Source organism: Ischnura elegans (genome assembly GCF_921293095.1).
Source record: "Ischnura elegans chromosome 13 unlocalized genomic scaffold, ioIscEleg1.1 SUPER_13_unloc_4, whole genome shotgun sequence".
Classification (NCBI taxonomy): domain Eukaryota; kingdom Metazoa; phylum Arthropoda; class Insecta; order Odonata; family Coenagrionidae; genus Ischnura; species Ischnura elegans.
The window spans coordinates 4,484,984-4,511,217 of record NW_025791660.1 but is presented as its reverse complement, the minus strand read 5'-3'; the positions used below and the strand labels follow the sequence as shown (position 1 = coordinate 4,511,217).

Below are 26,234 nucleotides of genomic sequence, written 5' to 3'. Positions count from 1 at the left end.
AAGTGCCTTGATGAACCTGTTTTTTATGTCTTTATTAGGTGATTGGTAGCGCTAGAAGGTCAAGGCCCCTCTGAAGTGCCTTTTCTATTTAGGCGAATGCTTATTAAGGTCCGCTTCTGAGGTCTTGATAAATGCTTTTATTTGTCTAATATGCAACATTACATTTTCATGTTGTAGGTAAGGACCAGGACATGAAAGAGGCGCAGGAGGAATTCGAGCATCTGATGGGGAAGGATAATATGTCGCCATGCAAGGCCATCATGGTTTTGCATGGTGAGCGTCCTGCTCCAAGCAGGAGGAGGAGATGCCCAAAGATGGGCAGTAATGTTACCAATATGGCTCCCATTCGTTCTGGGGAAGATTTCCCCCCTCTAGCCGATGCTATTGGGAATGCCCTACGGATTCAAGGGGACGTCGATTGGTTCAATTCAGAGGCTATTGGGCCAAGAGTGCCAGAGCCAATTGGGTCAAGAGTGCCATAGCCTGTTTCGATACAGCGCAACATTAATAATAGTTTGGCCAACATTGAAGGTAGACCATCAATCGATGCACTGTTGGCTAATGCTGGTAAGTTCTTCATGATTTCATGTTATTTTTATTTAGAACAGTCATGGATAACTGATCACAATATAATATCCTGATTGTTTCCATTGGCTTTTAATAGATTCTCATTTCATTTTTAGCTGATGATTGTGAAAAAGGGCGCATTCTGCTGCAGCATGCACGGCATTTCTTGATGAAAGGCCCTTCAGAGCTCACAGTAAGTCTTCGTGGTGTAGTACCTTTATATATATGTTCCAGTATCCTGTCACTGCATTCTATAAGCTAACATGTTATTTTCAGGCTGTATTGCATCCTTCGTACAACATTTATATGCAGAAAGTAGACAAGATATCTGCCATTACTATTGGGACGACACCTAAGAGACTGCAGGAGCAGCTATTGTTAAAATTGTTCGGGAGGGACTACATTGGATGACATTCTGCCAGCGGCCAAAGGAGAGGGAGAGGTGGGAACCCCGCTGCAGATGTGGAGACGATGGAGGCCACCGATGGTAATTACTGATGTCGCATGGGAGGAATCAATATTCTAATTCTTCCCTTGGAATGATTGGGCACGTTAAATATCTATGGAATGTTGAGTAAAGGCGGTTTTACACGATGCACGGAATTGCGCTATCTGATGTACATGCGAAGGCACAGTCAAAATTGCGTCGTGTATAGCGTTGAATTGCTAGAACACATGCGTGGACGCTAGACTGCGAAATAGCCCATTTTCTAATTTCGTTCATGCATTCCCACAATGCCAAGCCATTTTAGAAATTGATGCAGCTCTAACCTGCGCAATTCCGTGCACCATGTAAAACGGCCTTAAGACTTTCAACAGTCCTTGAACTCTTGTGGAACCACAATAGTCAATATTATATGTACACATTTTTGTGTCAAGTTTGATGATGATGATGATATTAATAATGTCTGTGTTACGAAAGAGCTGTTCACCGTGAAAAACACATTTAACAATACTGCTTGTTTTCCCAGCATCTAGTGTAGGTTTTTCTTTTATTTTGATTACCCTACTGTGAAAAAGCGGTGTATTATTTGTGGCAAGTCCTTTGCAAATTGCATAATTTGTGATAATTTCAATTTATTATTACACTACTTACTGCAACTTATGCATATGTTGTTCAGGCTGTTGCAATAGCATTTCCTTTTTATCTCAAAATTAATCTTGTTCTTATGTAGTGTAGCTTATGTGAGTGAGTATTCACTGCTCAAGATTTGAACAGATGAAGATTGCTTAAAATCTTTCTTGGTTACAAATGTTTTCTATCTCATTTATGTAACAATGGAAGTGGGTACCTTGTTTGTTATATTTTTATATCTATTTATTTTCATGAATGCGACATACCGCAGTATTTTTATGAATGTGAAATATAAATTTGTTACAGAAACTATCCCCAATTTCTCAGAAAAATCCATTTCAAATTAGTTTCATCACAACATTGTCATCTCTTTTCATAGAAAGCAATATGTCTGCCTACTCTGTAACTACTCGTAGAGAACTACAATAAGGCTTCATTTAGCACACAAATTCTAAGATTATCATTACTTTGATTTCAGCATGTGTCAAGATGAAGTTTAAAGGCCAAGAGGTTCCACGGCTTTCAACAACGTATAATAAACTGGCAAAGAATATGCGGATATCCAAGGGTCACCAGGCCGGAAAATACCATTATGTGAAGAGGTAAATATCATTTTAAATTGGTTGATGTAGAACAGGAGCCCAATGGCCAAATGGAGCCATGGCTTATGCTGGAAATATTTCTGACAAGTCTGCGAAGAGCTTGCATTGCAAGTACTTCGCCCATAAAATGAAAAATGTCCAAAACGAAAATTATTCATCAACCTCGAAGTGAAACAAGAATATTCCTTTGTAGAAGTGGCTAGAGTACCTAATTTTGGTTTTGGGGTCATCTCACAGTCCATGCAAACTAATTTTCCCTTTGAAATTTTCTTAACTTATGACATTCCACCGCAACATAACCTCTAGTTTCTTGTCTTAGCCCTGATATGATCATCTCCACATGAGTTCACTCTCATGCTATTTTGATGAACTTAAATGGAGCCCTTTGGAAACTATTCCTCCTTTCATTGGAAATGTTTTTAGCTTACTAAAGTATGTGTTTGAAGCAAATTACAAGTTCAGAGGTTAAAAAGATGTTTGATGCAAAAAAATGTTAGAAATGGCAGCCCCTGTCGCTGTAAAGGAAAATGAAACCCTCCCCATTGAAAGACCCGTGACTGATGTAAATATTGATAAGAACATTGAGGTGGACAGTAAGGAGACGTCTGTGCCCCCTAGTGACAAAGATGTTTGTATACAACCCAAAAGAAGTAATCGGGTAAGGAAGCCAAAGCAAGTTTTCGACTTGTAAACAGGAGGTTATTGATGTTTTCTTTTTCTGTGCATTAATATCTTAGAGAGAGGATGTTGTCATATCCTAAAGGTTGGCATTGCTTGTTTTCTGTTGGGTTCATTATTTTTTGTTTTCTCCCCCTCTCAGAGATGGAGTGATGGAAGTGTAACATGTGAATTGCATCGTGTTCGAAATAAATGTGGCTGTAAACAATAAGTTATAACAAATAACTCTTTACCATGTAGTTTATTTATTTTACAGGTAACTTATTTGAGTCATGTTGGGGGAAATCATCTTACAGGTGTAACAAAAAGAATGTTAACATGGTTTATTATATCGCCTGATGTGTGGAGTTTGCGACTATCAGTGAAACTCTTCCTCAGTGGTGGTAAGGTAACATTTTTTACCTTTTTTTATAGAACCCTCCTGTTGCTACGTAATGAGCGTGAATCTCACAATTGAGCAGGCCAGAAAGCGTCTTCAATGTTATTTTTCATTTTCGGGAATTATTTTTCCACATTTGGTATCTATGAATAATTAGGCATTTCTATCTTAAGACCTCAGTCAAGAATTTTGCCTGTAAACAGTGTTCCAATTCTTAATATCGTAACCATGGAGGCACCAATGCGCTACATGAAAAACAATACATTCCATGCAGTCTGTCAGTAAGACTGCCTACTTCATTTTTTATTTTGTTGCTGAGTAAGTATATGTATCAATATTCTTGTTTTCATGTATATATATAATTTTAAACAGCCTCGTGCCTGTCTTTATGAAACATTTTATTGTATATTTAGCATAGCCACCAAGTTCTAAGTGTATTATACACACAAAAAATAAGGGTGATTGCTAACATTACAGTACATTCATTGCGGAGGCTGTACATAGGAACCAACTGTAAAAGGATGCCTTAGAGAAAGACATTGAGCTGGCCATCCCTTTGCTGCACCGTCACCCTTTTAGTCTCCTTCAGTGACAAGCAGGGATACTTGTTGGAGACTCTACTCCCCCATTCCCAGCGAATGCTTTCCTAATGAGAATGGCAAAGAACTTGCAACAATCAGAACTAAGACTATTGTGCTTTCCTCATGTTTGCTTATTCGCAATCCATTGTCAAAAATCATTCACTAAGTGGGATACTTAATACCAAAATGTTTTGCCTCAGGTTAGAGCAGTATAAAAAACTGATGTCCCTATAGGAGGGTTGGAGAAGCAGTGTAAACCCAATAGCTATTTAATTATCAATTCAATCATTACATGGTATATTCCATTACTGTGCCACTAAGTTGTAATGGTAGTTCAACCATTACTGCAGCATCCACCACAACCTAGAAGACCCATCTTCAAAGCACTGGATCCAATCATTTAACTCAATTGTGTCACCCAATGCTACGCCTTAGTAATGCATATTCCCTCCACAAAGTTCAACCACCATCAGCAATCCACGTGAACCAAGAATATTCACCTTCATCACTATAATACCTTGCTACTGCCCATGATGAATTCGGAATCAGTGATGACATTGATAAGGATTAAAAATTGTTGCATTGCGAATGAACTGCACTGCAACAAAGACAGTGAGGTGTGGGACAGAGTAAGTGATTTTTCTCAGATCTAGGCGATAGCAACAAAAATTTAAATTAACTGTCATGATATAGATATTCATCAGTGATTCTTGGTTTTATTTCCTCAAGAGGGATAGTATTTAATTTCATAATTTAAAAAACACTATCACCTTGAGTTTTCCCATTTGATACCAAGATATTCAGATTTTGCCCTTGCCCACACCTTCAGCTCATAAAGCAGACCAAACTACTGCCATCAGGCATCTAGAAGGTATCAAGAGCAATCTGTTTTCATTTAACTTGCCGAAAGACTTCTGTAATTGAATAATAATGGATATATATTGCAGACATTTTTGAACTTTTGTGGTTGGATATCAGGATTGCGATATTGATGCGTAAGGCAATAAGTTCATGCAAAAGACATACAGAAACACTTAACTTAAGCAAATAATTTTGACTAATAGATTGTACATTCATGCCATGATAGTAATGCAACATTAAGAGGTAAAAATTGAATTTTTGTTTTATGTCCTTCCTCATGAGCCAGCACAAAAATGTGGGGTACTTAGGACACGCGAGGAACTGGCTTACTAAAGTATATACTAACTCTTCACATTGTAATTCAGTTCCACACTGCATGTTAGCAGTGAGTTATATAGTTAACTGTTTTCTTGTATTTCCCGTTTCCATGACTATGATCCATTTCAATTTTTTTTACTTTCAAAATTCAAAATAAGATAGTAAGATCTATACATTATGATAGGTTCAGGAGCCATGGTGGCCCTCTTCTTAAAAACTTAAGAATTGCTTATTGTACCATATATTTATATTTTATGTGCATGGGTTTTTAAAATGGAAAATTTATCTTTTTATCTTAAAATCAAGTGCTACCAAGATCATAATATTAGTCAGGTAACTGATCCATATCTTCAACAAAATAGTGAGGTCTCTTCTAGTAGGGTCCCAGAGTAGTGTATTGAATTGCACAATGCCCTTCAAGTGCATCTACAAACACTCCAACAATGTCTGTATTTAAATGCCAGCTATTGTCATTCCTATAGTCCTAAGTTTTTTTAGAGTGTGTAGGATAACTTCTTTTAATTTTAATCTGACCTATAAATTGCATTCCTGTAATGCCTCCAGGATGGAATAAATTATTATTTCCCATTTTAATTACATAGGAACAATAACTTTCATAGTTATTGCGACACCAACCCTTTTAGTCGCCTCTTACGACAGGCAGGGATACTGCGGAGGTATTCTCGAACCCCCTCTCCGCAGGGCATGCTTTCCTAAACAGCTACTATTAAATGCTTGTTATAATGAAGAGTCATTCTGATGTTTTTTTCAAGAATAATGTATAAGCAGCCTAGGTCTTTTATTGTGAAAATTCGAAAAAAAACAATAAGAAGTTGCTAATTCAAAATCAACATTTTAATTACAACTGAAAGTAATGTTGCACATGAATTGCATATATTCTCTTCCAGAGTTAGGAGAAGAAGTGTGACTGCAATGTAGAGGTAAATTTACTGTATTCCAGTATATGCAGATTGTACAAAAATTAACGATTTAAGGAAACTCATTTGATGGCCCACTGTGGTGCAAGTATAGATAATATACACTTTCACAATTGAAGACCATGACATGATCACATCAACAACCTAATTTAAATGACATTCTACAAATTAATAAAATTCTTAACTGCATACCTAGAAATTGCTGGGGTAATACTTACTGAAAGTTACTTTGGTAGAAGTCATGCAGTTAAATCAAGTAGTTGACATACATGTAAGTATTGAAACACAGTTATGAGCAATTTACGGATAAAAAATTATTTTGCACAAGCAAAAATTATTTTGCACAAAGGAGAGATTAATCTTTATTCATCACAAACAATCAAAATTTTGTCAGCAAAATTTACGAAAGGTTGTTTCACATTTTTTAGTGATTTGGGTAAAATAGTTCAAATTCAGGCCACTTTATTTCTTTCAACAACTATTTCACTCATTGCTTTCCTATTCCTGAGGTGAGATTTGTTAGGTAAGATACTTTAACAGTGAAATACACAGGTGTACACCATGGGTTTCACCTCTTGATGCTTAGTTGTGTGCAGAGTAGATCCAGACTGCTTTCTTGCCATTAAATCCAGTCTCTTCTGTGCCTGGATTAAGATGAATGTCTCATACTTAAGTACTTCTGGGTTAACATCCATACATCACTTCACAGCCTTGAGCTGAGCCTCTGGGACTCTTGAGGCATGGCTCTCTTCAGAGTATCCAAATGTTGTTTGGATAGACAGAGGGAAGAGATTTCCTGTTGTCCTAGTTTGCCTCTGCTCTGCCCTTTACATATCTTAAGAAATCCATCTGGAACAGTCAAGTAAAGATTACCTGCATGAGAATAATTGGAAAAACAAACTGGATAAACTTAAAAACTGCCACATAAAATTATATGTATTGGAAATGATGAATCAGATAATAATACCTATTAAGCATATTAGAAAATTTAATATTTTTATAATGCAGGTATACCACAGTTCCAAATAGTTAAGACCCTAGAGGCAATTCCACAGCTGGCACTGATGAGACTACATAACCACTAACCACTTCTAGACATTGCCTAGAGATGTTACAGCATTTTGCAGCCTCTTATTAATGGGAGCGGTAGGAAGGGAAGTGGATGGACAAGAGACTGTTCAGGCTTACTGAGGGTAGAGATTATACCAGAGGTTACATAGGTCAAATTCCAATGCAGCAATGCCACTTCGGTCTATACCATACATGTATTCTCCAGTACATCTGTGGAGCATTGCAGAAAACGAGAACATACTACTTATGACCAAAGCCCTGGTACACCAATGCAGCTGCCAAAAAACTATTAACCAAAGTAAATCTCTAAATCACCAAGTTGTGCTGAAGGATATGCATCAAATTTGCATATAAAAATGATGACTTGCAAAAAAAATACCACCTTAGAATATGAAGCCATTGCTGAGAGAATCATTGCATCTACTAGATGGTTGGTGGAATTGTGGCAGCTGCAGGATGGAGAATGAAATGTGCTGACATAGAGATTCAATTTTTGTGTACATAGTACCTTACTACCATGCATATATTATTGATGAATTAAAACAGAGAAATATTAAGAGACTATCCCCACTTAAGTGAGAGACAATACTATGATAAACAGTTTTGGTGGGTTACGCATACAACAGGTAAACATATTAGAGTTAAAAATAAGGAGATGAATTTACCACTCGAGGCTTTTAACATGAGTGCATTATATTTAAAAATCCAATTTGAATGAACCCATGCCTGCCGATCCCTTCAGTTTCACCAACTGGCAGAATCCCCAATCATGGATGCCCTAATGTCAACATAACTCTCCTAAATAGGCCCCATTCCCTTAAAAAATACTTTTCCCTTTAACATTCATGATAATATAGAAACTGGAAATCAAAGATTGAAGGAGGATCTTCCACCCCTCCATGTGACAACAGAGCTCCCCAATCCTGTGTTAAAAATTGATGAACTGGGTAGATAGGCTATACTAGTGTACTCCAACAACCCTCCTTCGAGAGCCCATGCATTGATACATGATGCCATGTGCTTCTCATTACAGCACTCACTGGCAGCATGTCATGCAATGATATATTTGCCATGCTAAAATAAAAAAATATGTTTCTCGCTGTTATGGCTTTTAATTTTTTTAATACATGCATTAAGTACTAGTGATTCATAGTCCCGAACAAAAAATTCACCACCAGCCATGCAGAACTGCCACGAATTTCAACAAATGCCAAAATGATATCAAATAACTCATACGAGAGATCAGGGTAAGTTGATATGATGCGAATAAATTGTACAATAGTATACTCCAAAGAACTTCCTTTTTGGAGCCCATGCATTAATGTATCATGCAAGGTACCTCTCATGAAGGCATATGGATTGCCGCTATTAAACTAAAATAAATCTATTTTTTAATGATGATCAGTTTGTTGAATATCCCACTATAGCACCTATACCAATACACACATGATCACGTAACATTCATTTTTCGTGCACACACATGACTTTAAATGCACAAACAACCAAGCTTTTCAGTTAACAAAAGAATTAACTCATTACGGATGGGCCCAGCTGTAGAGATGACACGTTGAGTGGTCAATATGGATGTCAAACTCGAGTCGACAATTGATTATCAGCAAACAATAAAATATAGTGAAATCTCTGGCAAGGAATTGAAAATAGCCTCTCAAGAAGATTGCAGGACAAACAGTTACAGGTATGTAAGGCTTTGACAGGGAAAATGGAAGTGCAACAACAATACCCAGAAGGAAGCTCATCTAATCAACACCCCCCTCCACCAACCAAGAAGGAACAGTATTACAATGCATTTATTCAACAATTAAAAACTTCTTCCTCTCATGCACCAGCTATTGAAATTGAGAGCGGCTTCATATGCTAAAATGGGTTTAATTAAACTGCTGCTGCGTGCAAATTAAATAATAATTTAGAGACTTCTACAATGCTTTCAATGCCATTTGCTCATTTAAGCCTATATGTTTTCAGTCTTTGATAAAGAAACAGCTATGGTGACATTGACCAAAAACGAAAAACCGTGGAGATGGAAAATGTTTTTAAGAATCGTAATGTACAGTAATATCCATCACATCCTGAGTTAAAATAACCACATAAGGAAATGCAAATGCTTAATTGGTATAACGATGAGTTATGGAAGGACCATAAAATCATTAAAATGTAAGCTTTTACAATTGGTATGTAACGCTTACGGTACGGCATTGGTATGAAACGGTATTGGTCGCTTCGTGACCTAATTTTTTGAAGCACACTTTCGTGGCTTAATAAACGAATATATTGTATTCCTGAATCAATGTATCAAAATGAAGTCATTCTAAATGTTTATTATTCCAAATACAACGAACACATAGAAGCCAAAATATTTCCTCTAGCTTCGAAGGAAATCAGCAGTTATTCAATGGTAAAGAAGTTTTGAAAATATTGTGAACACTGCCTTTGCATGTTTTTATGGTACTTCATGTTGCAAAACCCTATGTAATAAACATATATAGTTTAAAAATATGTTGATTCACTTCCCTCAACTACCAACAGCATATGTTACCACCTATTCCCTGGTTATTCCACATTACCTATCGAGGTTACCAGGCAAATGTTTCTTGATCTTATCCAGGGAATTACCTTAATGGAAAAGAAACCCCCTTTTACAGGCTTATTATGAAACTGTTAAAAACCAAGTGTTTTTACTCCTCCGTAAAATATTTATGAGAAAGCGCATGCCTTCCTGTTTAAGGTGGATAATGTCCGGCCCCCTGCAGTCTCTGCATCCCATCCAGCTATAAATTACGGAGGTTATGTATGTAAGAACATATGCCCAATAGGTGAAGTTATAGCATATATATATATATATATATATATATATATATATATATATATATATATATATATATAGATATAAATATATTAGTACGACATTTGTGAGCTTACAATTCAAAATACTCCTCCCTCACCCTACAATCCCAAAGAAAAGGTGTGATGAAGTCAACCACCTGAAATCCACCAAAGGGATTTGAAATCACCAGAAAGGGAAATTAAATCACCAGAATGAATATCATGTTAATACATAAACGCAATGACAACTGTAACACAAATGAATAATTGACATAATTATAAATCAAGAGAGTGAAAACATTGTCTTACTCTCCCTTGTGTCCATCAGTTGATGGCTACTAAATGACGCCGAAGAATAATGTTTCCCCATTGAGCTGGAGTGGGGATCATGCTTAATAGAACCACCCTTAATGTCAAGCAATGAGTCCTGAGAAGTATCCAATGGAAATTACTCATCAGCTTTTGAAATCTTACATCCCTCCCCAAGTCATCGGATCCTATTGATAATATAATTGGAGAATAAAAGCATCCAGCATCCAGCAAAACTCTCCGCAATTTCGTCGTGCTCTGGCCCGATACGCAAAGTCCAATGGCAGCAGGACAACCTATCAGCAAAGGAAGCATTTAGTATAGAAAACAAGTTGCATAAAGGATTCGTTAAAAAGAGAAAAAGTTCTCCTGCCTCTCTCAAGGTGGTACCCCAGAAGAGATGCCAACCACATCAAATGGCTGTCTCCCACCATTATGTGCCCGTAAATCTCGGGTCTATCCATGGAGAATCCAAATCAATCACATGTGGAACACTAGCGATTGACTATCAAAAGGCAAGTGTGGGCACAATAGGCAGGGTGAAGATCAGCCAAACAACTCCCCCTTCCACGCCTCATAAAAAAGCACACTAACAATGTACTCGGTTGAAAATCAGGAGGACCTCTGTCTCTCATCTCCCTATTGGCATAATTAGTTACTCTCATGTTCAAACAGGCAACCGGAAAAAAATGTTGGTGACCTCTGCATTATTTCCAATGCCAAAAACACATTGATGGCAAAATGCTCAATTTGAATACATCTATGGTGACAATGTAAAATGAACACAGTGAAAATGTGTAAAAATGTTTTTAAAAATCAAATAATCCAATTATATGCCCATACTCCATATTCAGTGACAAATTGAGGAAATATTTAAATCACAGGAAGTCAACATGGAATAGCAAAATGGCAATTCATTGAACACATTGCTAATTTGTAAAATAACAATAAAATCCATGCAAAACAGAACTTTTATCGTAAGTACATAAATAAGGTTAAGTAACATTGTTTGCCACAAAGCACCGTTACATAGTTGATTGTAAAGAAATCGTGTGATTAATTCAATATAATAAAAAGATATGGCTTTCAGTGTATTTAACCTTTTCTCTACTAAAGACGACAATATATGTGTGGACATTTCTTGACCCGGGAGACGAATGCCGCATATTTTCATCGGAGGTATTCTTATGCAAATAAATGAATGCCGAATACATACGTTTCCTAGCTCTCCCCCTTTTACATAGGGATTCCTGGAGGGGGCATAAGCCCTCAGATGTGAAGCCATGCCTAACGGTACTCTTTGAGCATTTCGCCATCATGTCCTGCCCAGCTTCGTCAATTTGCCATAAGGCTGCATGTTAAGAAAATATTGAGTTTTTCTGAAACCAGTGGCTTCACCTTGCATTCTTTAGACAAATGAATCCTTTACACGTATTAAATGCAAAAACAATGACTTTCAACCTGTGATTTAAAGGAGATTTTAGGGTTGCCACTCTGCCTACATACTGAAGTTCACCGTTCTTTCCAGGTTTTCACAGTCTAAATGTCACCAAATTGACAGTCTGTTAATAAGCCAACAATAAAACTATCACCAGCCGCACATCAACAAAAAATTACCTTATGCGACAGATGCTGTGAATGTAAAGGCAGCGATGAAAGTGATATCTGTTATGAAATCGCCTATTGTTTGCAAAATTCAGGAAACTGCGCTCTTGCCCGGGCACTGAATACCAAAGCCACTTTTAATATGCTTATGCCTTTATGACCTTCTTCAGTCTGGACACTGGAAGTCCTTTTTCAATTCCTGACCAAGAGATTGTTTTTTGCACACGTTGTTATTACCACACAGTAACCAAATTTCCCTAACCCATTTCAAATTCAAAAGGGAATTGAACATTTAACTTATTTTAACATAAGTCTAAGTTATTGTGAGGCGTAAATAATATTTCTATTAAAAACAGTACCGAGTAATGCAATAATTTGATGGTGGACTCATGGGCTAGAGGGTCTAGTACAGTTGCCTGGGGTAATAGCCCGGCACCCCATTGAGTTGAGTCCCAAATCAGAGGGAAGCAAACACAAGAGAAGTGTACTCCTCTGAAAATTACACCTCAATAGAGAGAGATTAAAAATATTCAAATGCTATGCGTAGAATGGAAAACATTTTTCTTTGGCAGAAAGAGTTAAGTATGCCATCTTCAACATGGAGTTTGCCTTAATCAATAACTCACTGACCCGAGGATCTTGCTAAACTCCAGCAGCAAGCAGCTGTTTTTCCGTGGCCTTTACCCTCCAATCGTAACTATAGCTGGAAGGTGGAGCGTTACTCAAGACACTGGGGATTCTGAAAAGACAGTAGTCCTCATAGATACTGTGTTACCTAAGCTTGTCCAGACTGATAGAACAGACGCATCTCAGGAAGCCATCTGACTGCACAACCTACAAATCAAGAGGGAAATTTTTCATACTAATAATAGGCCCAATGAAATCCTTTCTTCAAATTCTCCTCAGTCGAAATTAAGATCGTTGAACAACGATGCCGAGTCATGAAAGTCAATCGATAGTCAAAGTATGGCTTGATTAGGGCTGAAGTACGAGAAAAATATCCTTTAAGTTTATGGCCCCACACCGACAATATCTCTAGTTCTGTCTAACGACTACACCTCAACAATTACCATGATTCTAAATGCATTACAGAAATAAACAAGAAAATTACTTACTTCAATTTGAAATAAGTCACATATCACTCAAGAAGTTTTTCAAGGATGCCCAAGACAGTGGAGCAATAAACATGTCCCTCTTGTTAGTTTTTGACCTCCGATGAATACGTAGGGGTCAAATGTCAAAGAATTGTTCACAGGAATAACAGGACACTACCATGACAGACAAAAGGTTTTAAAAGTTGTTCTAAGGTATAGAGCTGTCCACATATCATTACCCTACATAAGTTACACATTAACCTTATTGTATGCCTCAAAAACTATTTTATGTATTTTCAAGTATTTTCATGCAGACACCCTTTCCTCAGCAACAATGTCACCCATTTGGGAAACTCTTCAGCTGCATGTCTCTTTGGCATTAGTTTGTCGTTAGTCATAGTGGATAGAACCACCGTGAAGAGCCTTACTCCCGCAATCACGGCGGATATAATCGAGACTTACATATTAAACGGAAAGTCAGCTATCAAAACGATTCATAAAATTTTCTTTGAGCATTGGCGTTTGCCTTACAAGAACAGAGGACCACAGGTTATACGACGAATTCAGGAAGGGAAATTGTTTCATCATGGAACATCTTAAGAAGAGGAATTGTAAAGGGCACCCAACAATGTTATGAAAGCACAGAAACACAGTTGTGGCTTCAGGCTTCAGCCATCAAGATCCATCCACCATCGTGCACTTTCATTGCACCTTTCCAGATCTGTGTTACAACACCCTTTAAAAATTCTAATCTTGAGGCCTTATAAAATGAGAATGGTGCAGGAGCTTCGTGAAGGAGATCATGGCTAATGAAACCATTTCAGCAAACTGGATGATTGACAAGATTAATGAAAACCCTATGTTTACATTTGAGGTTAGTATCTTATTTATTCTGTTGTTTTATGTTATTTTTCTTTACTCTTAATGTCTTTTGATAATAATATATCAACTTGTATGATGTATCTAAATTAAAAATGAAATTCATCCACTGCCTTAATGTTTCAGCTTATGCTTTTGGACGAAGCAGTATTTTTTTTAAATGGTGCTGTGTCTTCAACCCACACACGATATTAGGCGACAAGTAATCCCAATGTACAGCGTGAGCGGTCGTTAAACTGAAATGGTGTAATGGTGTTCATGGCCATTACAGCTAGCCATGTTTTTGGGACATACTTCTTCGAAAAGAATGTGAGGACAGACACCTATCAGGCTATGCTGGAGGAAAGCCTTCACCGGGATATGGAGCGTGAAAACTTTGGAAATGCTGAGGAAGTGTGCTTGCAGCAGGATGGAGCTCCTGCACACAGGTCTAAGGCAGACCTCAATGTGCTAAAAGAGAAGCTTGGAAATCGGCTGGTGTCCATGGGGACAGAAGTTGAGTGGCCACCAAGAAACCCCAACCTCACTCCGTGCAATTTCTTTTTATGGGGATTTTTAAAGCAGCTAGGGTATAAAAAAACATTTAATAATGTTAAAGAACAGAAAAGAGAGAGAATAAGATGTGCAGAGTTTATTACCCTGATTTTGCTTGAGGACATTTTTACTGGATCATTTGTCAAGTGAATTCAATTATGCCTGTCACGGGAGGGAGGGCACATTGAATAATGGGTACTTAATATTTAATTTTATTATCATTTAGAAATATGACTTAGACTTTCTAATTAATTTAAACCAAAATTTTAATTTCATTTCAATGCACAGTTAAGTTTGAAATTGGCTCAAATCAACCCCTTTCTTAATCACTCATTTAGTAACATTGAAATGGGAATGGCACCACCCTTTAGAACACATTTAAAACCTTTGATTTAGCATGGTGCTCGCCACTCCATTGTCTTGGGGCAACCTTGAAAACTTTCCGGCTAGCGGGTTAATTCCATGGATATTTTTGTGCAAACCTCAGCAAATGTTGGCCACCTTATGACCTCAGGAGGTTAACGACTTAACAAAATGGGTCCTATGTGTACCCTTTGGTTGGTGACATTAGTTTCCTTGATACATCAAATCATGCCTTTATGACCTTTTACTTCCATTATGACCTATGGAGGTCAAAAAATCAAAAATACTGATAAATGAACTACAAAACTGTCATAAGCACCCTTTAAAACCTGTGGTTCGACACGTTGGTTGTCATGATGGCCCAAAATTTACCTCTATGACCTTCGACCTCAGTATTAGCCTTGGAGGTCAAATACTGGATAAGACGAGTATTTGGACAATACCAATGACTTGGGCACCCTTTAAAACCCATGGATCGACACCTTTGATTGTATGCTATTCTTTTGGCCACCCTGATGTCCTTGACTGTGACCTGACTTGGTCAACAGTTCAATTTTCGTAAGCAAAAGTGTCATTTTCGGTTTCCTCGTGTCCGAAAACCTAAGAATTGACATTCAGATGAATGAAATTCAGACTTTTTTCCACCTTGATTTTTTTAACATTGAAACCCCATCAGGCGAATTCAAAATTTTGGTTTGGGCCCACATTGTAAGGTCAAAATGCTAAAATTTTGCTTGCATTTAATAAAACTCAGGACCTTTCACCATCAGTATGCCAATTCTCACGAATATTTGCTGGAGTGGGAGTTACTAAAATTAGAGGTCAAAGATGACGCACCACCGTTGGGACAGTCTGTACAATAACGTAAATCCAGGAAGCAAGATGTATAGATCAAAATTCCTGCGAAAACTTTTGAGGGAGTTGGTAGTCATTTATAAGGAGAAGATCAGAAATAAAATGATCTCAAATTAGCTGAAAAGAAAGACAGCTTATTTGCTGATTTATCAACACGTGAAAGTGCTACGAAGAAAAGAAAAGAAATAAGTGGTAGATGTATCATTTGTCTGCAGAATAAAGACATTAAAACAAAATTGTTCTGTTGCTCGTGCAATAATTGGATGTGCGTGAGTAATATAATTTGTATTTCCAAGGACTGTAAGAAAATTCTTAGGATCAGTGACGAGGAAAATAAAGTGTACAAATATCAATATGTGTTTATCTTCATTAAGAACGTAGACTACGAAACTTTGATACGTTGCGGAAATATGAGTCAGCACACAGTAGAAAAGGACTACCGTGCTAATGCCACGATAACATTATTCACAGTGCGTATTGAAGATTCTAAGGAAGTAATTTTTATAGGAGACAGATGAGGAATAGGTTATAAATTAAGTATAGTCTCCCCCAAGTATAGTCTCAGGATAATCCAAGTATTATCATGTACGTATTAGAAGTGTGAACAGAAATTTCTCAGATGGAACACCGGGTCACAGTGGTCATTGTTTCAGACATGTCAACACTATAATCCAGCATCGTTTTTCTGGGCAATAGTGAGTCACCTCTGCTGTGAGGATGACATTCTCCCTTCACATTAAAACAGCAAGTAAAATTTGATTTAAATCATAATATTTACTTTCAGATGATTAAATGATAAACTCAAAGTTAAATTTTTCCCTTCCATTACATTCCTTCACTTTACAATCTAATTCCGTTTGTACATCTTTATTGTATTGCATTTGGGCACTGCTCATAACCATAATTAAATTGTTTACTCTTTTATGCCATGACTTATAGTAGATTCAATGATGCTATACTTAAAAATACATTAATCTTAGCAATTTTTTCAAATAAAATGTTATCTAACCCATTTTTTTAAATGTTCTATGTTGTGTCAGGAGCACCTCACTCGAGTAACCTCAATTGGGAATCTCACGTGAGTAACGCCGGGTTATTAACGTTATAATGAGCTAAAACTAAAACCAGATGGAACTGCCTGTGATAACTCAAAGAATATAGAATTCAAGATATTTGTTTCATTCAATTCAAACATCAAATTTACGGGTTATATTTGCAAAAATTCATCAATTCATGTATTTTGTTGAATGCTGAACATTTTCTTTGCTCTGTTGATCATAGTAAAGGTCCTTTCATAACATTTAATATTATTCATTAAAAACTTTAATGTTCCATTAAATTTTGATCTCTAACTGAATTGCTTTTTCATAAATTTGGCACGTATTACTTTGTAGGAGTCACTATGCATTATACTTTGCCTTTCGTGGCAAGTGATTCATCAAATACAAGATTTAGTTACTTTTTCTATTGCTATAATCTGTTGAGCCCACAAATACAAACGTTTTGCTAAATTTTTCATTCTCGATGATATGAACTTGAAACTATTAAGGCCTGGAATACATGGTACACGAACAAGTTAATATCTGATTGCCTGAATGATTTCACAGGGCTTACAATGAAAAAAGAATCAATCACGCTGAAGAAATTTCCATAGAAAATTTTGCAAAATTTTCCAGGCAACATTCTGCATCCAAAATATGACAAATATATCTGAAATCATTGAATTTGATGAGCTTTTTCAAGCACAGTGGGCATAAAGTGGCAGGTAGGCCATCTCCAACAGCAACCTACGAAAGGAATGAAAACATATGCAAGACATTTCAGACTTGTCGTGGAAAGCATGCCCATAGAATGGAATAAAACAATAAATAAGGAAATCAATAATATGTAACCGCGCACTTACTTCTAAGTCGACAAAATCATACAAGGCATCCTCTACAGTTATCTGGCTTGCTGCAATTGAAAAGAATATGTTGCAGCAATAATCATTTATCTTCACACAAAGTCTGCACAGGGGTACCCGCGGAATGGGGAATTCCACGGAAAATGAATGATTATGTGATAAAAAAATTTCCTTTGTGCTGCAAATTTAAGTTAAAGCATTTCTTCTCCTACCTGCGTATTATTTGTAAAATTCCAAATTGATAAATGGATATTAATCTTGCACTCAATACGACCCATTGCCATGTTGGCTGAGCGTGACGTCAGAGGCCAGTAAACAATGTTTACATGGTGCCAGTAGACTATTTGTCCCAGTTTTAGATAAACCTATGTATCTATGTATGCAATTAATTTTTTTATATCTTAATTCCATCATCAGTCATTGAAATAATTATCCTGTATAATTGATAGGTTTAAAAAATGTATGCATACTGGAAGATGCCGCACAATCTTGACATATAGCGCTTATTACTTTTTCATCCTCCTCATCCACGGTGATTTCCACAGTATAAGATTATTGTTGTCACTTAATGTTCTGGTGTCACCTTAGCCCCAACAGTGCAAAGGCTCAAAGCTATTAACACTGGAACCTAACGAACTGCTGAAACACGGTGTGTCTCTCTAATAGACCTTAGGAATGCTAAGTAAATCGGCGTAAAATATGATGTTGTATTTCTCCAAAACGTTAACATCACCAACATTGCACCAAGTACACATTAAAAGCAATGAGTAAATGACAGTAGTTAAATGAGAGACAAACCAATCTTTAGATTACTAGCAAACGAGATCATTGATTTAATTTATGTTAAATTTCAATTTCGCGGCTTCTCAAGTCTGCACCAAGAAATCTTCATTTCTGGAGAAGAAATTAGTGGCCATGAATTAATCTACCTTCAGAATGTTCCCAGGATGTGTCTTTACGAAGTCACAGTCAACCATTGCACAATACAAGCACCATAAAAACTTTAAAACAATTCACATATGTTTTCACACACCCTTCACGTTATGAATCAGTATCGTCGTAGATGTTTGTTATCGTCGTTACTGTTTTGTTATTGCTATTTTTGCCTATTAAGGACTTAAAACTATTAAGGCCGGGCTACACGGTAAGTTAACACGAACAAGTTAATATCTGGTAACGTGAATGATTTCACATTATGTTTAAGTTACACTAGAATTCCAATGAAAAAAAAGATGCACTCACCCTTAAGTAATTTATACACGACACATTTCTCAGTTCTTCGTCCGACTCATGACAAATAGTTCTGAATTCATTGACTTCGATGAGCTTTTCCAAGCACAATGGGCATATAGTGGCAGGCAGGCCATCTCCTACAGCAACCGACGAAATGAATGAAAACATATGCGCAAGAGATTACAGACTTGGGCTGCTATTATGGATAAGCGTTGCAAAAAATAGCATACGCTATTCTGCGGGTCATTATAGCAACGACCCCGTATTATGAATGAAGCGTAGTAATAATTTTGTTCGGAATAGCGGCATGCTATTTCTTGCGCGAGCTATTTGGAAGCTCCGCCTCTTCCGGTATGAAAAACTTTCGGAACAGTTTGCGTAACCAATGAGGGAGAAGATATTTTATATATTTTTCTGTATTTTACGGAATATTGACTTGAAATTATAAATAATTGCTTTATTTACATTTAAAAATTATATTAAAATCTTGGATTTATATAATACTCTTTGAAAATCTCATTTAGGAAATCAGCTGTTTGCTGTGGCTGTGATAGATTTCACTATGGCTTCAGACAGGTGGGTTAGATTTTAATATGATTATGATAATAATGATTTATTGGGCATTAACATTGAATCAATACCTGTATCCGATCGGTTGTTATATTGTAACGTGAGATATTTGCTTTTCGAAGTAATCATTGAAAGCCAAATATGTTTGACTATCTTCGTAATTGTGTTAGGCTTCGAAGTCTGTTAGTTTTCTATTGACAGTTTTGACTCCCGAAATTCCAGTTTTTTTTTGTGAGAAAATGTAAATCACGACGTTAGCGATGCATTCATGTGTCTCGATGTTTCAACCGCAGGAGTGGAAAGATGCTTAAAAAGCAAAGGGAGGTGATGGTGAATTATATGGTAGGCCATAGGAATGTGGCCGTTGGGACTTATGAAGGGGCCTTGGGCAAGGTGACGATGGAAAATAACTGGAGGGAGTTGAGGGACCTACTGAAGCTCCACGGTCCTGATAAAACTGAGGAGCAGTGGAAAAAGGTAATGCAAATGTTTTGATTTCTGATTTATGCTCACTGTCAATCATGTTCCAAACAACCATTTCATACTATTAAAACAGGCTTGGAGGGACCTTAAAGGAAAGACGAGGGCCAAAAATGCCCGCTTGAACTCGGAGAGGACGGCCACCGGGAATACGCCGGTTAGTATGAGTGAAAACTTTGCTTCTCTATTGCCTATGATTTAATTTTGTGTGAAGTTATTCTTACCCCTTGGTGATTGACAACATTTTTGATAAGCATTTGCCACCGTGTTTTATGCCTATAAATCTATATTTATTCTTGTCAGGGTCACACTCCACCACTGAACGAGGTAGAGAAGTTAGTTCTCACAGTTATTGGAGTGGAGACGTCCACCCCAGCGGTGGAGCTGGGAATTCCACTACAGGTAAATTTTTCGGTTGACTTGTTGAACGTTATTTCAATAATCTTTTTGGAATTATAACCAATAATGACGATCTTCTAGGATAATGAGTGTGTTCAGGCGATAGTGGAAGAGGACCTTCCTCTGCAAACAGAGGTAATCGTTCTTGCTGTGAAGTATAATTTTGTATCATATATGAGAAAAGATGACTAATTTGTATCAGGCACCTACTACCACCAATTAGTATCACCTACTCGCCAATCTGTATATTCTGTTGTGAATGGTGTGTAGTCCATTAACTAATAAACTGAATTTTTGCCAAATAGATTATTGTCGGATCACCAATTGCTGTGGAGATTGAAGATACAGCATTGGAGTCCCCTGCTCCTACAACAGGTGTGAAATTCTTGTGTGCTCTTCTAATTATGCTTTTGAATGCTTAGTATTCATAATAATCATTACTTTTATTCATCTGCAGGGCATGCTGCTGGTCGTTTCTACCTAAGTAAGTTGATAAGAAAGTTAAATTTTGGGTGAACTCCGTCCTCTTTTGTTATCCATAATTTTTTTTTCTCTACATTAGCTCCTCCAGCTAGCAGCAAGCAGAAGTTGGAAGATGCTTACCACCGGCTCACTGAAGCCGAGGCTTGGCAAAGAGAATCCTTAGAGGTGAGAATATTGGTGTCTACTATTATGGTATTTACCTATTTTCAACCATGTCCTGTCTCATTGCAATTGGATTATTACACATTTATTCAAAATCCTAGGGTATTGCAAAAAATTTGCAATTTTTAAGGGAAAGACAAGAGGTCGCTGACGTGACCTCTTCCCAAAAGTTGGAAATAGAAAGGCAGCGCCTTGAGGTGGAGAAGGAGAGGTTGGCGCTGGAAAGGGAGAGGTTGTCCCTGGAACGGGCAAACCAAGGGACCCTGCAAGAGATTCTGCGGGTTGTCGCGAGAGCTGTGGACCCTGATAATGCCAGGGTCATAGTTTGCCCTTTCAAGGAGGTCGGAGTAAGTTGCCTCAGCTTTTAGTCTTGTGATTGATTACCCTATTATTTGGTAATTTTTTATTATTTTATTTCAGGGATCACCTCCTTCATAATCACTCTTTTGCATGTTTTGTTTACATCTTTCCTATTTACTTAAGCATTGCAGTGAATGCTATTTTCTTATTTTGTTTTTATTACTCCCAGGGGATTTATAATTTTTGGGGTGCATAGGGTGTCCCAGAGGAATTACAGCCATTTCATTTGAATTTGGTTTTTGTCCTTTTGGTTCACCTCTCTCTCCCATGTATGCCTCCCCGTGGCGCACCCTGGGCAACTGTGGCAGTCCACAGGCTAAATACTTGAGAGAGCAGAAAGTAGCTTTGCTTATGGAATACCTCCTAATCTATGTTAAGTTCTTTTTGTGTTAGCATCTTGCCTGCTGATATTTCAGTCAACGATGGGGATAGTATTGCACCTACTGCAACAATTTAGATTACCTAATTTCTTCCGTTTCCAGGTCAACAGATTGTCATCCATGTACAGAGTTTGAGGAGCATTTTATTATATTAGATTTACTCATTTTTATGACTGACCTGACAATTTAATCTTTCAGCAGATGAAATGCCTTTCTATTCAATCTTATTTGATGCGTAATGGCTGATGTTTTTATATCCTGGAGAAACATAGAATTTCTCTAGTGATTTCCATTTCTCTAGTAAACATGCAATAAGGAATTTGTTACCGCTATGATAGAGTGACTTAAAATTGTCTAGTGTTAATATTTTTAATTTCACTAATGCTGAAATGCTTACAAATATTTTCAACTAAGCATTAATACATTGCTCTCTCCTTGAGTGTATTTCTTCCAGATTACAAGCCTTCAATTTCCATCCAGGGGGTGAGAAAGCTTTTTATGCTGAAATGACTTCCTCATGCATGGTACTGAATGTGCAATTGTAGATATTTATGTAATATTCTTGGGTCTTCCACGTGTATGTCATTTCTTTGTTACTTAAGATTTCTGAAATGAGAGACACACAGAGATTATATAGCGAATTGCAGGTGTGCCCCTTCATTCACTTGCAGATGCATTTTAGATTGTATCAAATTCATTATGTATACTTAGCTTCATGAAATAAACATGGTATCCAGAGGTTTGTATTGTCTCATTCCATTTCCTTTCCCAGTAGTCTATTCCAATCTTTGGAGGCAGCATCTCAAATAATGTTTCGTAAGGGATTGATCAGCAAGATATGGAATGGAAGAACATAATTATTTCATAAATGGTACAACATGGATACTACTATTCATCATTTGAAAATTGATATTATCTTAATTTGTTTTCATAACCTGTGAGGATTTCTTCTAAAATTCTTTTGAATCTCCTCATTTCAAGGAGCCAATCCAAAAACAGGTCAAAGAAGGTTAATTTTCACATAACCTTATTTCTGCATCAATTCATGTTCAGTACTTGAAGAGTAGCTCACTGGAGTCATCAGCCTTGAAAAGCGAAATGGGGGACTACCTTTAGTCTGGCTCACACCCTTTCATTAATAATGCCCGACAAAATTAGGAGGAATAAAAGACACGAAAAGGGTGGTGGAGCACTCAAGCCCTTCCACCACGTCAAGGTTGTAGTCCTCGGGAAGGGGATCCCCTGCAACAAAATGAAAATATTTTCTCTGATAGAATGCTTGGAAAATGGAGGAAGAGATTAAGGTGAAGGGTTAAATGACTGGCTATGCCTAACCAAAGGAGGAATTTAATATAGAGGAGGGAAAGAATTTGGGTGAATTGTAAAATGTTGGTGCAATTCAGCAGCTTACATCAATTACTCATGGCATGATTTTACTCAGACCTACATATACTACAGAGCTACAGCTACAAATATCAATGCTCAGCATACCATAAATACAGGGAAAAAATCACATGCAGGCTTTTGCTGACAAATTGATGGTTGCCTCACCGGGAACCAGAAAGATCAACCTGGTGAAGAAGGAAATGGAGAGAGAGGTAAATGGTGGTTTCATCAAATTATATCCTTTCAGTGAAATACTATTCTTGTTGCATTCATACCCTTAGCGGAAATATCTTTGAATGATATCCCTTTGGTAGCCCCTGGCTACAGCTAATCTGTCTCCATCTTCTGGAGCATTGAGGGGAATTTCTACCTCAACTTCGACGTCAGGAAGAGGCATTCTATAAATGAAATGTGGAAAATGTAATTTCAACTGAGCCCTGTTTGTTATGTGTTCTCATGCAAAGTGGTGCATTACCTGTGCTTCAGCATTATATTATGCAAAATAGCACAAGCCGTAATTATATTGATAGCTTGGGGTGGTTGGTAGTGCAACACCCTATCCTTCCTCAAGCACCTCCATCTAGCTTTCAGGACACCAAACAGCCTTTCCACTATACATCTAGCCTTGCAGTGGGCCAAGGTGTACCTGTACTCTGGTGTGCCTTCCTCGGCATGAGGCAAAGGTGTCATCAGAAAAGGCTCCAATGCATAACCAGAGTCCCCTGACATGGTATAAAAAAATCTTAATAGTACACTGAAAGAATACTCGGCCTACAATTAATGAGAAGTAAAGTCAAGTTCTGTCATTTTTCATAAGGAACGTACCTAATAAAAAAAATTTCCCCATCCCATTATCATAGGCGTCTTTCATGATAGCCTTTGCCCTGGAGTGAGACCAAATAAATTGATCGTGTACCGACCCTGGGTAAGCGACCACATTCATGATGCGCATCTGATCATCACATATCTGGAAAGGAATCGACTAATTAAATTTAAAAAAATTGATATTTGCAGGCCTAAGAAAGACGTGGACTCTGACATTCAGTGAAATCAAGCAAAATTTCAGCAGTCAAGTATGGATACATTACCATCTGCACATTGAATGAATTGAAACCCTTGTGGTTTCTGTAACCTTCTGGATTGTTGATTGGTGTCACAATTGCTATGTGCGTGCAATCTATCGCACCAATCACGCCAGGGAACCCTGCTATCGGCCGAAACCTTAAGATTAAAATTTATCAGTCAAAATAATGAATAATAAATAGATCCTTCAATATTAAAAGGTTTTGATGGACTGCTACCGTTGTGCGATGGCTGATTTCTCCTGGTGTGTCCTTGGCATTTCTATGCAGTCACTCAGCTGGCGGGTAATTGCAGCGGTGACATTCCTCACGCAGTTGCTTACGGAAGGCTGGCTGACATTCAAAACGAAGTCATTACCAACGGCCAGCTGGTAGCTCCCTTGAGCTACGAAGCGCAGAGTAATTAGTACCTGCATGTCGCAAAAAGGGATGAGATAGGCAAGCGAACGTATCCGCAAACGAATAAGTTTTTAAGTAATTGAGTATTTACTCACCTGCAATTCAGGAGTTAGACCGAAAGACTTTTGCCGGTGCAAGTCGCCACGAAGACGGTCAGCCACGAACCTTGCTACTTCCTTAGACGCGCGGAAGTATGAAATAAATTCATCCTCCCGCAACTCAAAGGGATTACTCGCATCTCGCAATGCCCTTCTTTCGATACGAAGTCGACCTCGATTCTCTACTTCTTCGTATGCCAAAAGAAATCGCCTTAAATTCAGGTACAGCGGTCCCGCCATTTTTCGCAGTAAACATTGAAAACAGATGACAGTGTCTGTGCGGACGTCCTTTTTGGGTTGCAATACCGAATAGCTCGGCCTCTGAGACCGCGTAATATTATAGCAAGCCTATCGGTTGCAATTCGCCGTTCATAATAGCAAATAGCAACGGGCCTATGCTATTCTGAGAATTACGTCTTCCGGTGTAGTAAAAACACGAATTGCAACCGTTCGTAATACCAAATAGCATAGGCGTTGCAATACGCTATATTATAGCAACATCGGTTGCAATAACGAAGAATAGCATGATGCTATTCCATCCATAATAGCAGCCTTGCCGTGGAAAACATGCTCATACAACGGAATAAAACAATAATTAAGGATATCGATAAAATGTAAACCCTCACTTACTTGTAAGTCAACAAAATCGCCTAAGGCATCCTTTCCAGTTATCTGGCTTCCTGCTATTGAAAAGAATATGTTGTAACAGTAATCATTTTTCTTCACGCAAAGTCTCTAAAACGGAGTACCCTCGGAATTCCTTTCTGAAGACTCAGATAAATTCCCAGTGGTAATACTCATATTTTTACAGCAATAACTCCTTCTATCTGTAAAACCAGTTCACTCCTCAAAAATCATCCACACAGCACTCAGTTATTTACAAATTTCTAATACATTACGTTCATTTCTATGGCTTACGCCAACGCAAAAACTTCAGAATAATCAAGGAAAAGTGCATAAAAAGCTCACATTTACATTGGACCTCAAAAATAAATCGCATTTCGACAGAAAAGACAGCAAATATTTTACACGAACTCAATGCTCATTGACGCCCTGGTTTTAACTGACTGATGGCAAGGATTGGCTTCATATCGGACTTCATTTGCATTTTACACCGCTAGAGAATTGCGTATGCAACAGGCCTAAAATCGAAAAATGAAATATTTCCCACAATAAGTGATATATTATGCTACTCAATTACATTATTTGAAAAAAAATATTCTAAAACTTTTTTCATTCTACATTTAAGAATTTTGAACTCTTTCTCATATTTAAAGGCTGTAGATTTACTGTGACCTGTGGACGCCGAAGTTGGGCTTAAACTTAGTTTCTGGCCAATTCATTGATTAACTGTTGACCTAACATTTTTACACTACAATCAATCGAAAATTTGATGAATTTTTAATGAAATGGTCCTTTATTTTTTGAAATAGAAATAAATTACTTTTCAAACACGGATGTTTGGCCTGCTCTATAGGTGTGCTATTGGCGGATAAAATGGCAACTAGAAAACATCGGTTCTATACTGAGGTTGATTGTATAGTCACATAATAACAAGCTAACATTGTTGACTAATCTTGTCGTGGATATTTGTCCGAAGAATTTACAGTCGTGTGATAAATTGTTGAAATTTTTCTCAATCCATGCTTTTGAGTCGTGATATTTCTTTCCATCGATTCATCATGTGTTGGATTTTGTGTTCCTTTCGTTGAGCATTCTAATGTATTTCATTTTCACTCATCATCTTAG

The 26,234-nt window shown here is 37.4% G+C and overlaps 2 protein-coding genes and 1 long non-coding RNA gene across 4 annotated transcripts in view; 1 reads left to right on the top strand and 2 right to left on the bottom strand.

Moving 5' to 3' along the window:
• Nucleotides 1-26,234, bottom strand: part of LOC124173130 (zinc finger and SCAN domain-containing protein 2-like) — a 342,671-nt gene that overhangs the window by 154,909 nt on the left and 161,528 nt on the right. The window lies entirely within an intron of this gene.
• Nucleotides 5,895-25,551, bottom strand: LOC124173161. Of its 2 annotated transcripts, none has more exons than XR_006868411.1 (4): nucleotides 25,404-25,551; nucleotides 25,116-25,165; nucleotides 18,696-18,823; nucleotides 5,895-6,848 (listed from the first exon to the last, which is right to left on the bottom strand). It is a non-coding gene; the product is annotated as an uncharacterized LOC124173161 (long non-coding RNA). The 2 variants fall into 2 exon arrangements; XR_006868412.1 differs by lacking the exon at nucleotides 5,895-6,848 and adding an exon at nucleotides 12,621-12,659.
• Nucleotides 19,539-20,495, top strand: LOC124173150. Its single transcript, XM_046552666.1, has 4 exons — nucleotides 19,539-19,733; nucleotides 19,813-19,893; nucleotides 20,040-20,138; nucleotides 20,217-20,495. Exons 1-4 carry the CDS (start codon nucleotides 19,560-19,562, stop codon nucleotides 20,325-20,327), a joined length of 465 nt encoding a protein of 154 aa, XP_046408622.1. The 5' UTR covers nucleotides 19,539-19,559; the 3' UTR covers nucleotides 20,328-20,495.